The sequence below is a fragment of the Rhinolophus ferrumequinum genome, chromosome 18, assembly GCF_004115265.2.
Source record: "Rhinolophus ferrumequinum isolate MPI-CBG mRhiFer1 chromosome 18, mRhiFer1_v1.p, whole genome shotgun sequence".
Classification (NCBI taxonomy): domain Eukaryota; kingdom Metazoa; phylum Chordata; class Mammalia; order Chiroptera; family Rhinolophidae; genus Rhinolophus; species Rhinolophus ferrumequinum.
The window spans coordinates 51,578,244-51,596,466 of NC_046301.1; the positions used below are offsets into that span (position 1 = coordinate 51,578,244).

Below are 18,223 nucleotides of genomic sequence, written 5' to 3' on the forward strand. Positions count from 1 at the left end.
CCGTCCCAACCCGAAATGCCCGATTACCCCTGAACCCCCAAATCAAGCACTTCAATTTACCTTGAGCTTTAAATTGCAGCGCTTCACCTGCAGCCTCACCGCTGGGATCCACGTGATACCGGTTAGCTTTTTCTTGTAATACGGCATCAAAAGTCTCCTGTGCAATTCGCCTTGCTGCCATGTTTCTCTGACCTACAGGGAGAGGAGGGGGAACAAAAGACACCAGGAATGACAACTACTGCTCACAGAGCCTGCTATGTCTCCTAATCCCAAAAGCCACCAGGCAGTAATCCACAATCCCGCACAGTACTACAGAGGAAGGTAGGATTATTTTAAGGGGCCTCTGCCCTCAGGAAGCTCACGGGTGGGTGTTGGCTGAGGAGGAGCAAGAAGAGCATGGTGATCTTGGACAAGTTCTTTTGCCTCTCTGAGCCCCTTTTCTCAGAATCCCTTAAAAGAAGCTCTATGAAAGCAATCCCTAACCACCGTGTGCGTTGCTGGAGGGCTGCATGAAGCCACACACGGAACTGAACACAACCATGTAGGGGAGTGGGAGCATTAAGCATCGCACATGGTGCGTAGGAAAGACGTGATCATCCCCATTTCTCACCCAGGGCCGAGAGGCTCTGAGAACCAACGTCCCGTCTGAGAGAAGCCTCTCAAGCGAGTGGAAGAATCCCTGACTAGTGAGAGTTGTAGGGAAGGGACTCCCATCACCTCGTTTACTTCTTGCAATAACCCCGTGAAGTGGGTCCAGTTATGAATGACACTAAACAGAAGAGGAAATGGGGAAATGGGAGCCTCAGGCTAAGTGACCCCCACCCCCACCCCAAGGTCAGCCAGCCTGGACTGGAATCTGGCAAACAGGGCACTGGCAGTGAGGACAAAGACCTGAAGATTAAGTAGAAAGACTGAAAAAGAAGCAACACTGAGGCATCCGGTGGCGGCCTGTCCTTAACCACCAAGACATCCCTTCCAACCTGAAATATGCAACCTAAGACCCAAGCCTGCGCTTGCCTTATAGTCTTGCTTATAACCACCACCCCCTTTCCCACCCTTCAGCCCTCTTCCTAGGGTGCCCCTTGTTCTCTGCTGGCGAAGGGCACGGTCTCCAGGCCAGGGCGGCCCGGAACCAAATCAAACGACCTAACCTTTCTGTGCTTCCGTTTCCCCATCTATGGAATGGGCAGCTAATGGTGGGGACTGAACCCGTTAAAAATGGCAAAGGGCCCGATACAGCGCCCGGCCGCGGTGACCGCCTCAAGAGGGGCCGCTCCGGGCTGGGGTGGAATGAATGAGCAAGGGAATGAATGAAACCCTTCGGGTGCGGCGCGCCTGCTCCCGGCCTCCGAGGATGAAGAAAAAGGGGTGTTGGGCCCGTAAGGCCGCGGATCGCCCCTCAGGTCTATACGGGCGGGGCGCGGCCGCCGCGCAGCCCGAGGGCCGAGCCTGCGGCGCCACCGCGGGGACGCGTGGGGGCCCAGGGCCCCCAAGGGCCGAGTCCTAGTCCTCCACCCTGGGGCCCACCCACCGACGATACCCGTGCCGGGGCCTCACCCCGAGCCCACCGCGCGCGGAGTCGCCCCCGCCGCTGTCTCAGACTTCTCAGCCTCCACCGCCGGGAGAGGCGGGGACATGTAAATGAACCAACGGTCTCCGCAGCGCCGCGCAGGCGCAGGCCGCCGCCGAGCCCTAGTGCACAGGCGCAGGCGGCGGCCGCCGCACCCTCTTGCGCAGGCGCACTGCTCGCTCCTTTACGGAGGAGTATCCTGAGGAGAAAAATTTCCTTGTATGGGGCGGCGGCAACAGAGAGTGGCCCGGAAAAAGCAGCAGAGACGCCGCCGCCGCGCAACTGTTGGCACTCTTGGCTTTACCTGCGCTCATGGCCACCCTTGGTCACTCAGGGAGCGGTTCGCCCACCTGAGGGAGGCTGAGGTGAAGCTGCGCAAGCGCGCCTGCGCGCGTACGGCGGCCGGAAGGGGCCTGCGGCAGCGCCGCCGGGGACAGACGCGAGCCCCACCCTTTCCCACGTGGCGGCGAAGACCCGGTGAGAAGCGGGAGCCCAGAGGCGCGCCGGGCGGGGGCTGGGGGCCGCAGGGTCGGGTTGGTGACTGTGGGCCGGTCTTGGTTTTGGGGAATGAAAGACTCTTACAGAAGCCGCCCGGGGTCAAAATGCCCCACTTCGTAGGCCTCCGTTTTCTTTTCATTCACTACCTGTGTATTTGGTATCTGTTGCGTGCGCGGCCCCGCCCTAGAAAGGGGTGAGAAGGTGGGGAGCAAAATGGACTGGGCCCAGCTCTCATGGAGTTAAATTTCATTGGGGAGGCGGCGAGACAGTACAAGCAAATAAGTAAATGAACTATGACACTGCAGGTGGACATAACATCCAAATAATAAGAGTGATGTGAAAGGAGAACCAGAACCAGCGTGATTATGAAGGATGCCCCTTGAGTAGCTGGGAAGGATTAGAAAGAGACAGGGACGCCCGGGTGAGGAGATTCAGGTAGGAAAAGAGCTGGTAAGGAGCCGGTTTTGTTCTGAGAGAGTTGGGACTCCCCTGCAGGATGTTGAGCAGGTGAGTGAGCAAGGCCGTCTCTTTGTGGTGAATAGACGTGTGCATGTGGCAGGGAGGAAGTAGGCGAGGCCACCCACCCGTGGGGGAGGATGGTGCCTGAACCAGGGTCGGTGTGGCTGGCTGGTGGAAGAAGTCGAGGAGTAATTCAAAGCCCCCCATGTTTCAGTGCACCATTTTCTTGATGAGCAGAACCCTGGCGGTCAGGTGGGGGCCTTGCTAATTTCCTTCCTTTGTCCCAACACATTGAACCCATTGTGGGAGCTGGTCATTTCCCCTCTCTCTTGGCCTGGCCCCGGTGGCTCCCAGATGACAGTTCTCAGGTGCCATCTTTCTCACGTGCCCTAGATACTTTCATTCCCCGCCAGCCCCATGTCAGACCTAGGAGATCCCGGAGGACCTTTGGGGTGGTCTCAGAGCCAGACATCGATGTCCCCAGCTCAGATGAGCTCAGAGCTGGGCAGAGGGAGGTTTATGGGGTGGTGGTGGGGGGGCGTGGGGGGTGCAGAGCAAGGCCAGAGAGCACAGGCTCTGAGCGGCCAGGGAAGGCTTCCAGGAGGAGGAGACCTGGAAGGCCGGGCAGAAGCGCCTTCGAGGACCCAGGTGGAGGAAAGGTGTTAATGAGCCAGGTGTGCATGATGGCCAAGCCTCTTACCGCCTGTGGGAACTCCGGCAGGTTCGTACCTCGCTGAGCTTCAGATTCCCCAGCTGTAAAGTAGGCGTAATGGCATTCCCCTTTAGGACCGTGCCTCTGTGACAAAGTGGCCACTCACCGTGAGCCCACTGGGGTCTGAAGCACTGCCAGTGTAGTTGAAGCACCGTCAGGTGGCAGAGCCAGGGAGCAGAGTCCCACCTGTGGTACCAGCTCAGAACTTTCTATCCCTCGGAGCTGGCCATGGAACACTCCACCATCACCAGCCTGGACTCCCGATCTCAAATCAGAAAATCCTTAATATTTTCCTTCACCTTTGACCTTGAAAATTCTTAGCAATCCCTAAACAGGCTTCCTGTTCTGGGGCAGAAAGGAATGGGAGACTGACTGTCTGCAAGGGAGCGACGTGGGGTGTTTGATGCCCTTCTGCTCCCTCCTCCACAAATAAACTGGCTGTCTTACCTCTTAAGCAACAAAGGAAAGGAACTAATAGGCAATGTTTGTTGAGCTCTGACTCTATGCCAAATCCTGTTCCAACTGCTTTTTAGGAATTAACTAGTTGGATTTTTACTATAGCCCTATGAGGTAGATTCCGTGTTTATCCCTGTGTCACCCAGGAGGGAATTGATGAACAGGAAGGTGACATAGAAAGCCTTGGATGTGGGTGTCGTCCCCCTGTCCCCGCTGGCCTCGGTGCCTGTCCTCCTCCTTCCCGGAGTGTCTGCACCAACCCAGATGGAATATTCACATCCTGTGCCACCTCTGTAAGGAGGAGCACAGGCTAGAGTGACCTGTTTTCCATACGGCTCAAATTTGCACTCGGATTTTTGCCACATTCCCATACTGCTGTCCTAGTACCCCCATGCCTTTGTCCCCCTACCACACGTTCTGTGTTGTGTGATCCTAGAATGGACCCAGACCAGAAAAAAACAAATTGTTTTAAAAGACTATATTAGGACAATCGAGGCAGTTGATCAGGGAATGTATATTAGAAAATAATATTGTATCAGTGTTAACTTTCCTGTGTTACATTTCAGATACGTCTGTCTGCCTTCTATTTCCTATGAACTGGTCATTAGCTCTAGAACTGTGCTTTTAATATGGTGGTCCCCATCCCCTGTAGCTATTTACATTAAAATGAATTTAAATTAAGTAAAAGTACACCTTGCCTTCCTCAGTGGCACTAGCTACATTTCAGCTGTCCCATCCCACCTGGACGGCACAGACACATAATAACACTCTGTCATTGCACAAAGTTCCACTGCCTGTATAGTCAGACTCAGATCTGAGGTTTTGGCAAGATGACTGACTTCACAGGTGCATTTCGATCTGGTCAGGAGGCAGGTGGTGTTGGGGTTCTCTTTTGATAACGAAATAATATGGGGGACACAGGTACTGTCCACCCGATGTCAGGTTCCCCGTCAGTTTTGTACCTCATGGTTTTCAACCTGCAGGGATCATTGTCTAGGTCTGTCCTGTTTGTTCAGTTAGCTGAAATTCATCTACAAGTCAGAACTTCCCCTCATCCTCTCTTTATAAACAGATACCCACTCGTGTGAGGGAAGCGGGATAAATGGTGGATTCTTTACTTGCCAGTTTTCAGAAGAATAAGCTGGGTTTGTTTTAAAACTATTATGAACGCATAGATTTTGATTTTGAAATCTATTGGATTTTTTTAAATGTTCGCTTGACCCATCTTTAGCTAGCTGGTGCCCCTTAGGGTTTGCTCCCAAGTCCTTCGACATGATCTTGACGGTCTTTTTTTTTTTTTTTTTTTTTTTAATTGGGGAATATTGGGAACAGTGTGTTTCTCCAGGGCCCATCAGCTCCAAGTCAACTCATTGTCCTTCAATCTAGTTGGGGAGGGTGCAGCTCAGCTCCAAGTCCAGTCGCCGTTTTCATGTGGGAATTGAACCGGCAACCTTGTTGTTGAGAGCTTATGCTCTAACCAACTGAGCCATCCGGCCGCCCCATGGCCTTGATGGTGTTTAGAAGCTTCCTTGTATTCTGCTCTCACAAGATGCTCCCGGCTTCTCTGGCCTATTTCCTGCCCAGACCTGGAAGCAGCCATTCTTCCAGGAGCCCTGGTTATGGTATTTAGAGACCACAGTTCGTGTTTGGGGTGCTCATTGCTGCTGTGGTGTCATTTCTCCTAGGCATTTTTCAGTTGGTACAACAACAAAATAGTTTTTTTAGTTTGCTTAAGAGAATATACATCATGAATTTGCATTGATACTTCCAGTTCAAATTTAGGAATTCTGAGTTTTTAACTTCTTTGATTTTCTTACGATAGAATCTTTTTTCTTTTATGCTGGTTCCTAATGTCATAAACATTAGTACTTATTTGCTACATCTATAATAGTTTCAGAATAACATTACTAATACTTCCAATAACATGATTACTGAAAACTGTTGAAGATTTTCTTTTGTATTTCATACTATCCTTAGCGTATAACCCAGTAAGAATGTACAGTTATATAACTGTGTTTTAAAATCACATGAAGTGATCTGATTGGTGCAGATATACTGTTAGATTCCTGGACTTCATTTTACTCTTGCTTTTTAGGGATTGCTTTTATTTTTATTTTCATTTACATTGGTTTATTTCTTTTCCTAACCACATAAAGCATTTACATGGGCTCCAAATTCAAACCTGTAAAACAAGTACGTTCAGAGAGAATATCCAGCTTCTAGTCCTGTCCTCACCACCCTTTTCTCTACCTCTCCTTACAGGTGACTCTTTCTATTAGTTTTTGAGTTATTCTTTTTATTTATTGTTATTAATTTTTATTTTAAATTTGATTAGTATAACAATATGCTATCATAATATCTTATACAATTATATACAAACATAACTATATAATAAAGTAATATATTGGGGGTACCAAAAAATGTATACAAGTGGACACTTTGGTTAACGTTGCTCAAGCAGTAGTTCGCTGTAATCAGAAGTGTTTGGACGCTTTTGTGAGCACCATTTGTAATCGCAGAAGTCAAATGTGACTTGTAGTCATCTTTTGTTATCAGTATATGTTGAGTATTACAATTTTAATAGTTTTTTCCTTTCTTAAAATGTGTATACATTTTTTGGCACCTTCTGTATAGTTATATGTATTATACATAATCATTATATACAATATAATCATATTTACTACATTACAGTATAATATAGTATATAGTATATATAGGATATTCATATATAGCATAGTGTATATATGTATAGCATATTACTATATACTATAACAAAAAAATAATAAAGATAAAATAGCTTAATAATAATGTTATATGATTACATTGTGTATAATGATGTATTATAATACTACTTTATTTATTTTATATAACAATCATATAACATACAATGTTATTAAGCTATTATTTTTTACTATAAGGACATAATTATATTAACATTCCCCTGTTCTAATAAAATGTAGTAAACTACCTGTCCTCTTCTGCAGTTTTTGAAGCTCTAGGGGTGTTGGGATGTCACTCTGTCCTGTGATCCAGGTTGTAGGAATTTTCCAGGGTGGTCACACAGCTCTAGCCCCAGTAGATGCTCCTTAAATTGTGGCCAGGCTCCCAGCTGCCCTCTTGCCCTCGATGAAGCTTTCTTCTCACCTTCTCAGCTCAGGGCGTCTATCAGGCACCTGCGGCCCCATGCACATGGGATGAAGATGGCCTCCAAGCACGTCACCCAGGAGACCTTCGATGCAGCTGTTCTTGAGAACATCGAGGAATTTGAGATGGGGCCAGAGGAAGCAGTGAAAGAGGCTGTGGAGCAGTTTGAATCACAAGGTAAGATGGTGCGGCTCTGTCCAGCACTGGTCCTGCTCTTTGCTCGACAGCCCCCTCCCATCCATGGCTCTTAACGTGCGAGAGTGCCGTCCTGCTGTGGCCCCGTCTCGCCTGGCATGGCAGCCCTGGGCCCCTTTCCCTCTCCGCACTCTGCCCCAGGCAGGCTGGCGCCTACCCTCTACTTGCCTGGACCTTACCCAGGGATCTGCAGGGCTGGATCCTTCAAGGTGGGTCTCCTTTTAATTGTCACTTCCTTGAACAGGCATTTCCTGACCACCTCTCAAGAAATACAGCCATCTCCATGCTCCACCTGCACCCATGCTTGAGTTCAAGAAGGCAGAAGTACATGTTGATTACCCACCTGTGCAAACAGCTGTCATGCTCAAGCCAGGCCATGGAGGGAGTGGTTAAGAGGGAGTTGTTTATAGTGACGTGGACAAGATTAGGAGACCCTGCCACAGGAGAGGCCACAGCAGGGACCTCTCCTGCCCCAGGAAAGGCCGTGACGGGGTGAGGGTCACCTGGCAGAGGCAGGGAGCTGAGAATGAACACCTGCCCTTCCACTGCTTATCTCGATCCAGCTCCCCATTGGCCAAACCCAGTCAGACGCTGGAGGGCAAGGGAGCCCAGGAATCCAGTCTCAGAGATCAGAGGCTGGTGTCCCGGTCACAGAGTAGGATATAGACACTGGAGAGGGTCTGGAGGGGCACCCAGAAGTGTCCTACACAGTGGGGGTTTCCTTTGGGGGTGCCAGTGAGGGCAGGGATGCAGCCAGGGGAAGGAGTGATGGGAATCCCAAGGGAGAAGGCTGTGGGGTCCTCTCCCTTTCAACCCGCCAGGCAGAATATGCCTCTCGCTACAGTGATGGCAGGCTCTGCTCTGCTCTGCTACTGCTCTGCTCCCATTGGCTGGACAGGGCTGAGGGGCAAAGGCCCCCCCTTCTACCCCACACCTTCCGTGTGGATGTGGCTGTTAAGTCTGGCCTGGGTGGGGAGTGGGGTGGGGGTGGGGCCTGGGCAGACTCCTGAAGGCCTCCAGAGTGGGTCATCCCAGCAGAAGGGACATGAGGTGTGACCCCGACCGGCCGCACTTGTTTCCTGACTGCTCCTCATTCCTACAGGTGTCAATCTGGACAACATTATAAAGATGGCGCCCAAAGTGTCTGCAGATGGACCCCAGGAGCCCACACACGAGATCTTGCAGGTAGGAGGGGGTGGGCCATGTGGTCAGGGCTGACCTTAACACGTGTGGTCCCACACACATCACCTTGTAATGGTCTCTCAGGGGTACCTTCTCCCTGGTTCCCAGATGGCAGACGTAAGCTCCGAAGGTCAGGGCCTGCCCGGAGTGTTCAGGCAGGCCGAGTTTGCAGCCAGGGCTCCCTGAGTCCATGTCTAGGGCCCCTTGGGGGTGGACAGCGCTCATGGTTTTCCCTGGTGTTCGGAGCCTGCTGGTAGAGGGCACCACGGAGGAGCTTCTCTCTGGCCTTCCGACCATCGAGTTTGCTCAGTGGGGTCATAGTAAGGCTGTCACCGATTGAGCACCGACTCTTAGCTCTTAAACTGGCCTGTAGGGTAGGCAGTGGCATCCCTGCATTACTGATGAGGAGACGGAGGTTCACAGCCTGCCCTTGTTTTCTAGCAACCCAAACAGGGAACATCTAGCTCACAGGAGTTAAGTCCTTCCCTTAGGGTCATGCATGAAATGGTAAGCTCTTGGTGAAACAGCAGAAGCTTCTTGTGTTTATTGAGAACGGGCTATGAACTCACTTCTGTGCCAGGTGCTTTCCTTGTACTATCTCAATTATTCTCTCAAAGACACCTGCAAGGTTGGGATTGTTATCCCTATTTTACAGATGGGGAAATTGAGATCCAAAGATAAGGCAGCAGGGGAGTATAGTGATACAAGAGGAAATTGGAGGAGATAGCCCTAGGTGTGATCCCAGCTCTGACTAAAGGCAAGGTGCTGGCTTTTCCCTGTCCTCAGGGTCTTCACCATCTCCTGCCTCACAGCTTTCGTGAAAATCATCCCGTTGTTTTCTTTGCTAGTAAGGATGAATGTATTTTAAAACGATCTTGTCTTCTGGCAATTTTTCTATGGGTGCTTCATCTATTTTTTTTCTTATTGATTTGTAGATGACCTTTATATATGAAAGATCTCAGTAACGATGATCTCTAACAATCATTGAGTACTTCTGAAGTGCTCAGCATCGTACTAAATGCTTAAAACACATGATCTCAATCTGTAATTAGCCCATTTTGTTGATTAGGAATCTGAGGCTTCCCAAAAATAACTGACTCACCTATGGTCACAGCCAGTGAGGGGCAGAGCTGGGACCCAGACCCATGTCCCTCTCTCAGGGAAGCCAAGCTCAGAGAATGGCTCGAGCGTCTTCTACCAGCAGTATAGGAAACTCCTTGTTTGTTTCCACCCTTTGCTCTTTGATTCTTCGTAATTTCACTTGTAAAATTTTATTTTTCTTTACAGAAGACAATATGAACACGTTTTTGGCATAAAAGATTCAAGCAATTCTCAGGCATTTATAGTAACATCTGAAAGTCCCTGTCCTGGGCATCCCACCAGCCTCCCAAGGGGTGGTGCCACACACTTTGGCGTTTGCATCTCCTGGCCCTTCTCATTTGCCCACGGCACTGTTGACCTCTGCTTGTGTGTTTTAGTTCTGATGCACAAAAACTGCTTATCTGTGGAGGGAGAAAAATTCAACTTTGTGATGCTGCCTTTTGAAATGAATCAGCTCGAGTTATGAAGTTTGTTGTAACAGACTCGTAGAAATAAAACCAAGATGAAGTCTTGAAACTCTGAGTAGAAAGTGAGGCTGGCCAGTTTTATGTGTGGAAAGTTACAGAATAAAAGCCATCAGTCATAGAGAGAATGACCTCAGGGTTGGAGGACAGAGCCCTGTCACCATGCTGAGCTGTCACAGGTGGGGAGCACAGGTTTCTCTGCCACCTCCACGTTAGCAGTTGTCCTCTGCTCAGCCAACCTGCAGGGTTTTGGGGTCACAGGCAGCACCGAGGAACTGTGAAAACAATCCCCATCGCCAGCTGACTCAGACTCAGCGTTTTCATAAGACCCAGGACAAGAAGAGATTTCCCATAAATTTGATAGCCACCAGTGTGCAAATATTGGTCATTTTCTTTCCTCTCTTTATCTGATTATATAGAATAGTTGTAACTCTAGTATATTGTGTCTCAATGGCACTTGTGTCATATACTTTTCAAGTTTGTTGCAGGGTTCCAACTGAAATGTCACAACCTCTGTTTGTTTTGTTTTTGTGGTAAAAACCACACAACATAAAACCTACCATCTTAGCCATTTCTAAGTGCACAGCTCAGTGGCATTAGTACGTTCACATCGCTGTGCAGCCATCACACCAGCCATGTCCAGAACTCCTTCGTCTTCCCAAACTGACACTGTCCCCGTTAAGCACAAACTTCCCTTTCCCACCTCCCCCAGCCCTTGGCACCCACCATCTACATTATGTCTATGAGTTTGTCTCCTCCAGGGACCTCATATAAGTGAAATTTTGCAGTATTTGTCCTTTTGTGTCTGGCTTATTTCACTGAGCATAATGTCCTCAAGATTTATCCATGCTGTAGCAGGTGTCAGAATGTCCTTCCTTTTTACAGCTACATAATATTTATGGCTACATAATATTCCATTGTCTGGATGGACCACATTTTGTTGATCCATTCATCCATTGATGGACACTGGAGTTGCTTCCATCTTTTGGCTATTTTGAATAATGCTGTTGTGCACCTGAATGTACAAACGTCTCTCTCTTCGAGACCCTGCTTTCAATTCTTTTGAGTGTATATCCAGAAGGGGGATAGCTAGATCATATGGTAATTCTATACTTAATTTTTTGAGGAGCTGCTAGACTGTTTTCCAAAGCGGCTACACCGTTTCACATCCCTCCATCAATGCACAAGGGCTCCAATTCTGCACGTCCCTGCTAACACTGGTTATTTTCTGTTTTCATAGTGGCCCTCCTTCAGGGTGTGAGGGTATCTCATGGTTTTGACTTGTGTTTCCCTGATGATTAGTGATGGGGAGCACCTTTTTCTGTGCTCATTGGCCATTCGTGAATCTTCTTTGGAGGAATGCCTATTCAAGTCACTGCTCCCATTTTAATCTATTTCTTAGTATTCTGTTTCATTTTAACATATGCTCAGTTAAGTCCACAAATGTATCCCAGTGAGGCTTGGCTGACAGGCATCCTTGCCTTTCAGGGCATTTGAACTACATCAAAGGCCTTTGGGCTGAGGGTATCTATAGAAACACCCTTACTGTGGGGGTAGGCTGGGGTGCAAATTATTTCAGAAACTCCAGGGGCACGGATTCATCTTGGGCTCCTGCTGAGGCAGGCCCTGAAGTCATGGAGTTGAATAGCAGCTAGTCCTGTCTGTCCTGTTCAGATTGTTTTCTCATTATTATTTTTGCCCCAAGGGCTTAGAGTTGAATTTGAGTGAACCAGTGTGGTTTCATTTGGCGGATGCTCAGTTAATATTTGTGGAATGTATGAGAAAAACAAACAGGAAACATGTGTGAGCAGGTCTGGTAAAAGCAGCTTTCACCTTCTTCGGAGAACTGGCCATTGGTGTATAGCCATGTAACAAGCAACTCGAGTTTCCAGGTGGGAATTCCCACCTGTTCTCAGGAATTTTTTTCGCTTTCCCATTCCCGAATCCCGAGAAAAGTTGGTCGGGAAATCAGGAAAATTGGCTCCCTGAGCCCAGGTGGTTGGTAGTATCGGCCGTCACTTTGTGGGAACAATTCATTGTGGAGAACAGAAAACAGTTTATATCTTGGGATTCGGGAACGGGAAAGCGAAAAAAATTCCTGAGAACGGGCAGGAATTCCCACGTGGAAACCCTACAAGCAACCAAAAACAACAGCCAATTTATTATTTCTTACAGTTCTACTGGGTTGACTGAGCTCAGCTGGATGGTTCTCTTGGTGTCGCTTGGGGCCTCTCACGCAGTGGCAAGCAGCGCTGGAATGTTTAGTACATTTGCACTTTGTGTGGTTCCTTGGCAGGGACACTGAGAGGGCTGGGTCTCTCCCTCTAAGTGGCCTCTGAAGCTCAAGGCTTCTACAAGCACAGCTGTAGCAGCTGCCACGGCTGGAACTGGCCTCACAGAACTAGTGCAGGCCCAGACCCTGGAGGAGGGATGCTACAGCCGTGCAGCCCTGTGGCTCTCTTTGGGCTGAGCTGACACAGGTTTCTCCCGTGTTCTGTAGGTCCTGGCCAACCTGCAGGAGTCCGTAGCCTGCTCCCGCCCCCAGGAGGTGTCCGTGCACCTTGCCCGCTTTTGCGAACAATGCAGGCAGCACAAGGCCTGCCGCTTCCTGGCAGCCCAGAAGGGCGCCTACCCCATCCTCTTCGCTGCCTGGAAGCTGGCTGCCGCGGGAGACCAGGGCCTCCTGCTCCAGGCCCTCAACGCCCTGTCAGCCCTGATCGACAGCCAGCCCGACCTCCTGGACACCCAGGGCTTAAAGCTGCTGGTGGCCACGCTGGCCCAGAATGCCAGCGCAGCTGATCTGCTCTGCTCTGGGATACGCTGTGTAAGGCACGCCTGTCTGAAGCACGAGCAGAATCGGCAGAGCCTGGTGAAGGCTGGTGTGCTGCCCCTGCTGACCCACGCCATCACCCAGCATGGCTGCTGTGCGGACGTAGTCAGGGAGGCCTGCTGGGCCCTCCGCGTCATGACCTTTGATGATGACATCCGTGTGCCCTTTGGCCATGCCCACGACCATGCCAAGATGATCGTGCAGGAGCACGGCGGCTTGAAGGTGCTCATCGAGGCAGCCAGAGGTAGGAGCAAGAGGGAGAGAGGGCTTAGGCCTGCTCCAGGCATGGCTGCCTTCTGGCTCCACTGGCCTCTGTTGGCTTCATCCCACCTACCTGGCAGGCCTCATGGAACAGTATCCTTACTCCTCGCTGCTCCCGGAGAGTTCCAGGCCAGCACTCATCGGCCAGGACCAAGTCCCGTGCCCATGTCTGAAGCCATTTGGGAAGGAGGCTCAGCTCTGTCCAACCACAGATTGAGAGTGGGCAAGGGATTGCTCCCCAAAGGGAAAAACAAGCGTGTTTTGCAAAGATGGGGTAAATGTCGCTGGCAGTCACCGTGGCCGGTCCCAGGTGGCAGCAGTTTACACTCTGGTTCACACTTGGTTACAAATCCTTATGCTTGTATGTGTTCCTGACTCCAGGGTGAGCATAGTGAGCCAGCCATGGGAGGTCACAAAGCTGACATTCAGACCCCAAAGCACCAGCCCCCTGTCCACTGCACCCACAGGAAAATGGCCTGACTGGGGTCTGGGGCACAGAAGTTGCTAAAAGAGTGAGTTCTCCTTCCCCGCCTGCCCGTGGCACTGGCTCCATGGCCAGGCCTGTGTGCAGGATGCCAGCTCTGTCTGCAACGGAGGTGGGCCTGCCTCAGTCTCCCCTCCAAACCCCTGGGGAGGGTGGAAACAGGTCCTGACCCTCTGTGAAGTCAGTCTGCTTTTTCGAGGGTAGCAGAGCGAAGGAACCAGTAGGATATGTGGATGTACAAAAGGGTTATTGCAGGAGTTGGCCTTCAAGTCTGAAATCCCTGGGGCAGGAGCAGACACCACAGTCCACAGGTGTGCTTTCTCCTCCTCAGGGAGACCTCAGTTTCTCTCGTAAGGCCTTCCACTGCTTAGATGAGGCCTATCCAGACCATCGAGGTTCTCCTTTACTTCGTCAGCTGGTCGTGGACGTTACAGTGTGTAGAGAACACCACGGCACCTCCAGATTAGCGCTCATGGAGGCACTGGGGTTGTGGCCTCGCCAGGGACACACGAACTGACCATCACCAAGCTCTGTATAAATTATGGCTGTCCACCATCTCCTAACCCACACTGGGCTCAGTGCAGCCTCTTCATCCTGTGAGTCTTAGCTTGGTCTTCACGTCTGTGGTCAGTGTTGTCGGTCAACTCTACCCATATGTCTCTATGGTTTTTGGGTTTCCAGTTGCACTTAGAAAGGTCATTCCCACCCCAACATCATAAAAATAGTCTCAGATGTTTTCTTATAGTACTATTGTGGTTTTCTTTTTTTAGATGACACTGACAGTGGGTCTAGAATTTATCTGGGTGGGGGGAGTGTATTCCCCAGCAGGGGGCGCTGCAGGCCTGGGCAGCCCCTGGTGTTCCCTGGGGCTCAACTGGTACAGGCAGCCACCCCACCAGGCAGAGGGTGGAGCAGGATTTGCCTCAGGACCACCGGCTCAGAGCCACGGCTGGTTCCCTGCCCCTTCTTCACCCCCGTAGCTCCTCTCCCTCTCCGCAGCATTCCCCGACAACCCCAGTGTCCTGAGTGAGCTCTGCAGCACCCTGTCCCGCCTGGCCGTCCGCAACGAGTTCTGCCAGGAGGTCGTCGACCTTGGGGGCCTCGGTGTCCTGGTGGCCCTGCTGGCCAACTGCAGCAACCACCAGGTGGGCATCCAGAGCCATCTTAGGGTGCGAAATCCCCCTTGCTTGGGTTTCGATTTGATATTTTCCTCCACACCCGGGGAAGGCTTTGGCCTCCCAGAGAATTCTGCCTCTGGTCCTCTGCCAGACACACAGGTTGGAGTCAGAAATCACTGGTCCTGTCTGTTGATCCCAGAACCAAAGTGTGGTTTCCACTTCTCATTGATGCATGGGCGGGAACTAAAGTTTGGGGGCAGACAAATCCACCCACCTGCTGTTACTGCCGTTTAGCACCTTTGTATTTTCTACTAGGAGTGGGAGGAACGAGTGGGTGTCACCAGGGCCAGCCCAGACCCCAACTCAGCTGTGTGATGCTTGAGTGAGGCCCACCCTGCACTGCCTGGGTTTCTTCATCTGTATAACAGGCAGGGACCCCTACCGACACTCCTTCATTTAGCAGTCACTTATCAACCCCTGCTCCACATACCTGGCCCAGGGTCAGGGAGCCTGGCCCCGGGCAGCAATGGTTCTGCTGCCCCCAACCCCGTCCAGTGACGTCAGCCAGGCTCTGTGCAGGCAGCAGAAAGCTGAATCTGAGCTGGCTTAAGCAATCGAGGGAATGCAATTTGCTTGTACTTCTGGACCGCTGGGGTGGGGGCCTTGATCCACCCCCTCCCTCACTGGTCTGCCCCTCACTGGGGCAGTTAGCAGTCCCAGCGGCACCTGGCTGGCTGTCCTCAGCTCAGGTCAGTCAGAGCCCATCTTGGGCCTACAGCTGTGGCCAGGGGGACCTGGGGTCCTGATTGCTGGCCTGAGCCAAGCCCCCTCTGTGTGTGTGTGTGGGAGGGTGTCAAGGTCGTCCCAATGCCTGGGCTGGATGCAGGTGGCCTAAACCACAGGGTCTGCCTCCCCTGCCTCCCCTGCCTTCTTTATACAGCGAGTAGTAACCCTGCTGTTACGTGCCAACTGCACTCCCCAGGGTGGCCCCAGCTGTTGTTCAGACCCTCCCTCGAGCACCCCTCCACAGTACAGCAACGAAGCAGTTAGTGCCTGGTGCAATGGGAGGGGGACTTGCCGGGCCTGACCCCCGTGTGCTCTCCGTGTAGGACCTCGTGAAGCAGGTGCTGAGCGCCCTGCGGGCCATCGCGGGCAATGATGATGTGAAGGATGCCATCGTCCGTGCTGGCGGGACAGAGTCCATCGTGGCCGCCATGACCCGGCACCTGGCCAGCCCCCAGGTACCACCTAGGGGCACAGGAGGTGGGATGGTGGGACGGGAATCCCAGCTCAGTGTCTATATCTGCATGATGCTCTTTCCATTTCCTCAAGCGGGGCTGAGGGAGGCATAGAGCCCAGCGGTGAGGGGGGTGGAGCCCAGGGGTGAGGGAGGGATGGAGCCCAGGGGTGAGGGGGGTGGAGCCCAGGGGTGAGGGAGGGATGGAGCCCAGGTGAATGGGGGTCGGGGGGCAAGAAGGGGCAGGGAGAGCTTGGTTGATGTTTTTGTCACCCTGGTACTGTTCCTGTTAGTACTGAACCCATACAGACCTGGACTGACAGCAGTCTGTCCAGGTGAGATTTCAGGGCACTCCCCTGGGGAGTTGATAATTACGGGGGTCTGTTGGCCGGGTCTCCCTCATCCTGTGACCCATCCGCAGGTGTGTGAACAGAGCTGCGCAGCCCTGTGTGTCCTGGCCCTGCGCAAGCCGGAGAACAGCCGGGTCATCGTGGAGGGCGGTGGGGCTTTGGCTGCGCTGGAGGCCATGAAGGCACACCCACAGGAGGCCGGCCTGCAGGTGGGCACATGGAAAGTGGGACAGGAGACTGCTGGGGGGGGGGCGGTCCAGAAAGAGGACCTCCCTGTGCCTGCCCCCATCCCCATCATGACCCAAGTCTCAGTTCTCCTTCCTTCCCAGCCCATGGTCTTAGGCTGCATCCCGACTTCCAGAGTATACAAGCCTCGCTCCTCTTCTCCCTGCATTTGATCTTCCCTAATAGGCCCTTTGTAGGCATCTGTGGGGGAGGAGGATTGGGGAGAGCAGATGGGGCTCTGCTGGGGTTTGGGGAGATTCCAGCCCTGCCTTGGACTACTGTCCACACCTCGCTGGGGAGTCGGCGGGACCGTGTGCACAGCCTGGCTGGAAACCCACGCTCCTCCCTGCACTCCCAGGCTCTCCTGTCTCCCACTCCTGCACCTTCCAGCACTGGGCCACACTAGGCTCCGAGCCACTGTGGCCTGTGCCGTCCTGGTCCTTCCTCCAGGACACCATGCCCTTGACTGGCCTTGGCGTCCTCTCCCGACCACCCTTGCAGGAGCCTCCTCACACCTCACCTGCGCCTTACCCACTCTCCCAGTGGTGGCAGATGCCTTGCGGTGCTTCTAGGCACCCACACGTGGGAGATACATCTGCAGGGTGCAAATGGTGACCGAATGAATACCTGTGTCATTCACATGGGCCCTGTGCACATGCCCCTCTTCCCACTGTCTTACTGCGCTCCTGGGGCCCCTGCCAGACTCTTTGAGACTGAGGATCCACCCCTGAGAAGGGATCAGCCCCACCTGCCAAGCCCTTGGCTTCCCTGAGCTTTAGTTTCTTCACCAGGGAGATGGGGGTTAGCTGCTGAGAGGATGAAGAGATGCCCCAGGCCTGATGAGTCACAGTGTAACACCCTGGAATGCGGGCTGTGGGCCTCCTGACGCATTGTGTGATGAGGGCAACCCTGAGGTGAGAGCGGACCCACCCGGGGCTCCGCCCACCAGCTCACAGCCCTCACCGTCTGCTCTCCCTTCCAGAAACAGGCCTGCATGCTGATCCGAAACCTGGTGGCCCGCAGCCAGGCATTCTCACAGTCCCTCCTGGACCTGGGGGCCGAGGCCCTCATCACTCAGGCCCGGGCCACCCACCCAGACTGTGAGGACGTGGCCAAAGCCGCCCTGCGGGACCTGGGCTGCCACGTTGAGCTCCGAGAGCTGTGGACTGGACAGAAGGGCAACCTGGCACTGTGACCCAGGCTTGGGCTGGGCCATGAGTCTGGGTGAGTCGTGTGACTCAGGAAATGGGGTGATCCATGTCCTGCCACTCTGCCCCAACACCCTCCCCATTCCTCCCCTCACTCAGCAAGAGGTGTTTTGTGACGGGCCAGGTACAAGCTGAGGGGTGGGAAGGGAGCACTGGTGAGGGGTCTCCACTGGGTCCTGTGCTCCCCTTACCAGCTGACAGAGTTGGTATCATCTGTCTTGCCCGCCCCCCACCCCGCCCTTTCCTACAGAAAGGCCTTCTAGCATTGCTTGAGGCAAAGGGCTGTCTGAAGTTTGGCAGCCACACTGGCCACTCTCAGAGCAGGGCAGGGATCCCACTCTTGCCCCTTCAAGTCTGTTCTGGCGCTGCTCCTGTTTTTCTTACCTGTAAAACAGGTGGCAGATACCTTGCTCTGCTGGCCAGAGGGCAGGGACCAAGGCTGGTCCATCTCTGGGGCCCCAGGCCAGCCAGTGGTGCGTGGTAATAAAAGACTGTTGGCTGAATGATGGAGGGGACTCTTCTGTGTATCACGGGGGAGTGGGGGACGCTGCAGCCAGTCGCCTCAGAGAACGGGATGGGTGGATGTTTGGGCAGGCCTTGGGGTCACTAAGGAAAGCAGAGCAGTTTTGAGAACAGCCTGGGATGTAGTATTTGCTGTCACCTTCAGACAGGCTGCTGGGGCCACAGTCGGCATGAGCTTGGGGTCTGCAGGTGCCATGATCGTTGTTT

The 18,223-nt window shown here is 52.5% G+C and overlaps 2 protein-coding genes across 8 annotated transcripts in view; one reads left to right on the forward strand and one right to left on the reverse strand.

The window, feature by feature from the left end:
- SUGP2 (SURP and G-patch domain containing 2) overlaps positions 1–1,969 on the reverse strand; it is a 24,541-nt gene extending 22,572 nt beyond the window's left edge. For 5 of the 6 annotated variants that reach the window (XR_004425551.1, XM_033133732.1, XM_033133731.1 and 2 more), the window contains exons 1-2: positions 1,875–1,969; positions 61–192 (exon numbers count right to left, since the gene is read on the reverse strand). Coding sequence is in view for 5 of the 6 variants with exons in the window: in XM_033133732.1 (XP_032989623.1) it covers positions 61–192; positions 1,875–1,884 (142 nt within the window). In the remaining variant the exon portion in view is untranslated. Of the gene's footprint in view, positions 1–60; positions 193–1,557; positions 1,742–1,874 lie in introns of those variants that run through there. The other variant, XM_033133733.1, reaches the window with a different exon arrangement.
- ARMC6 (armadillo repeat containing 6) lies at positions 1,909–18,002 on the forward strand. Of its 2 annotated transcripts, XM_033133735.1 has the most exons (9): positions 1,913–2,047; positions 5,852–5,957; positions 6,848–7,016; positions 8,137–8,219; positions 12,282–12,855; positions 14,356–14,501; positions 15,584–15,715; positions 16,133–16,270; positions 17,269–18,002. In XM_033133735.1, exons 3-9 carry the CDS (start codon positions 6,890–6,892, stop codon positions 17,479–17,481), a joined length of 1,413 nt encoding a protein of 470 aa, XP_032989626.1. In that variant the 5' UTR covers positions 1,913–2,047; positions 5,852–5,957; positions 6,848–6,889; the 3' UTR covers positions 17,482–18,002. The 2 variants fall into 2 exon arrangements, with proteins under 2 accessions (XP_032989625.1, XP_032989626.1); XM_033133734.1 differs by lacking the exon at positions 5,852–5,957 and having other exon boundaries at positions 1,909–2,047.
- Positions 18,003–18,223: the final 221 nt, after the last annotated feature.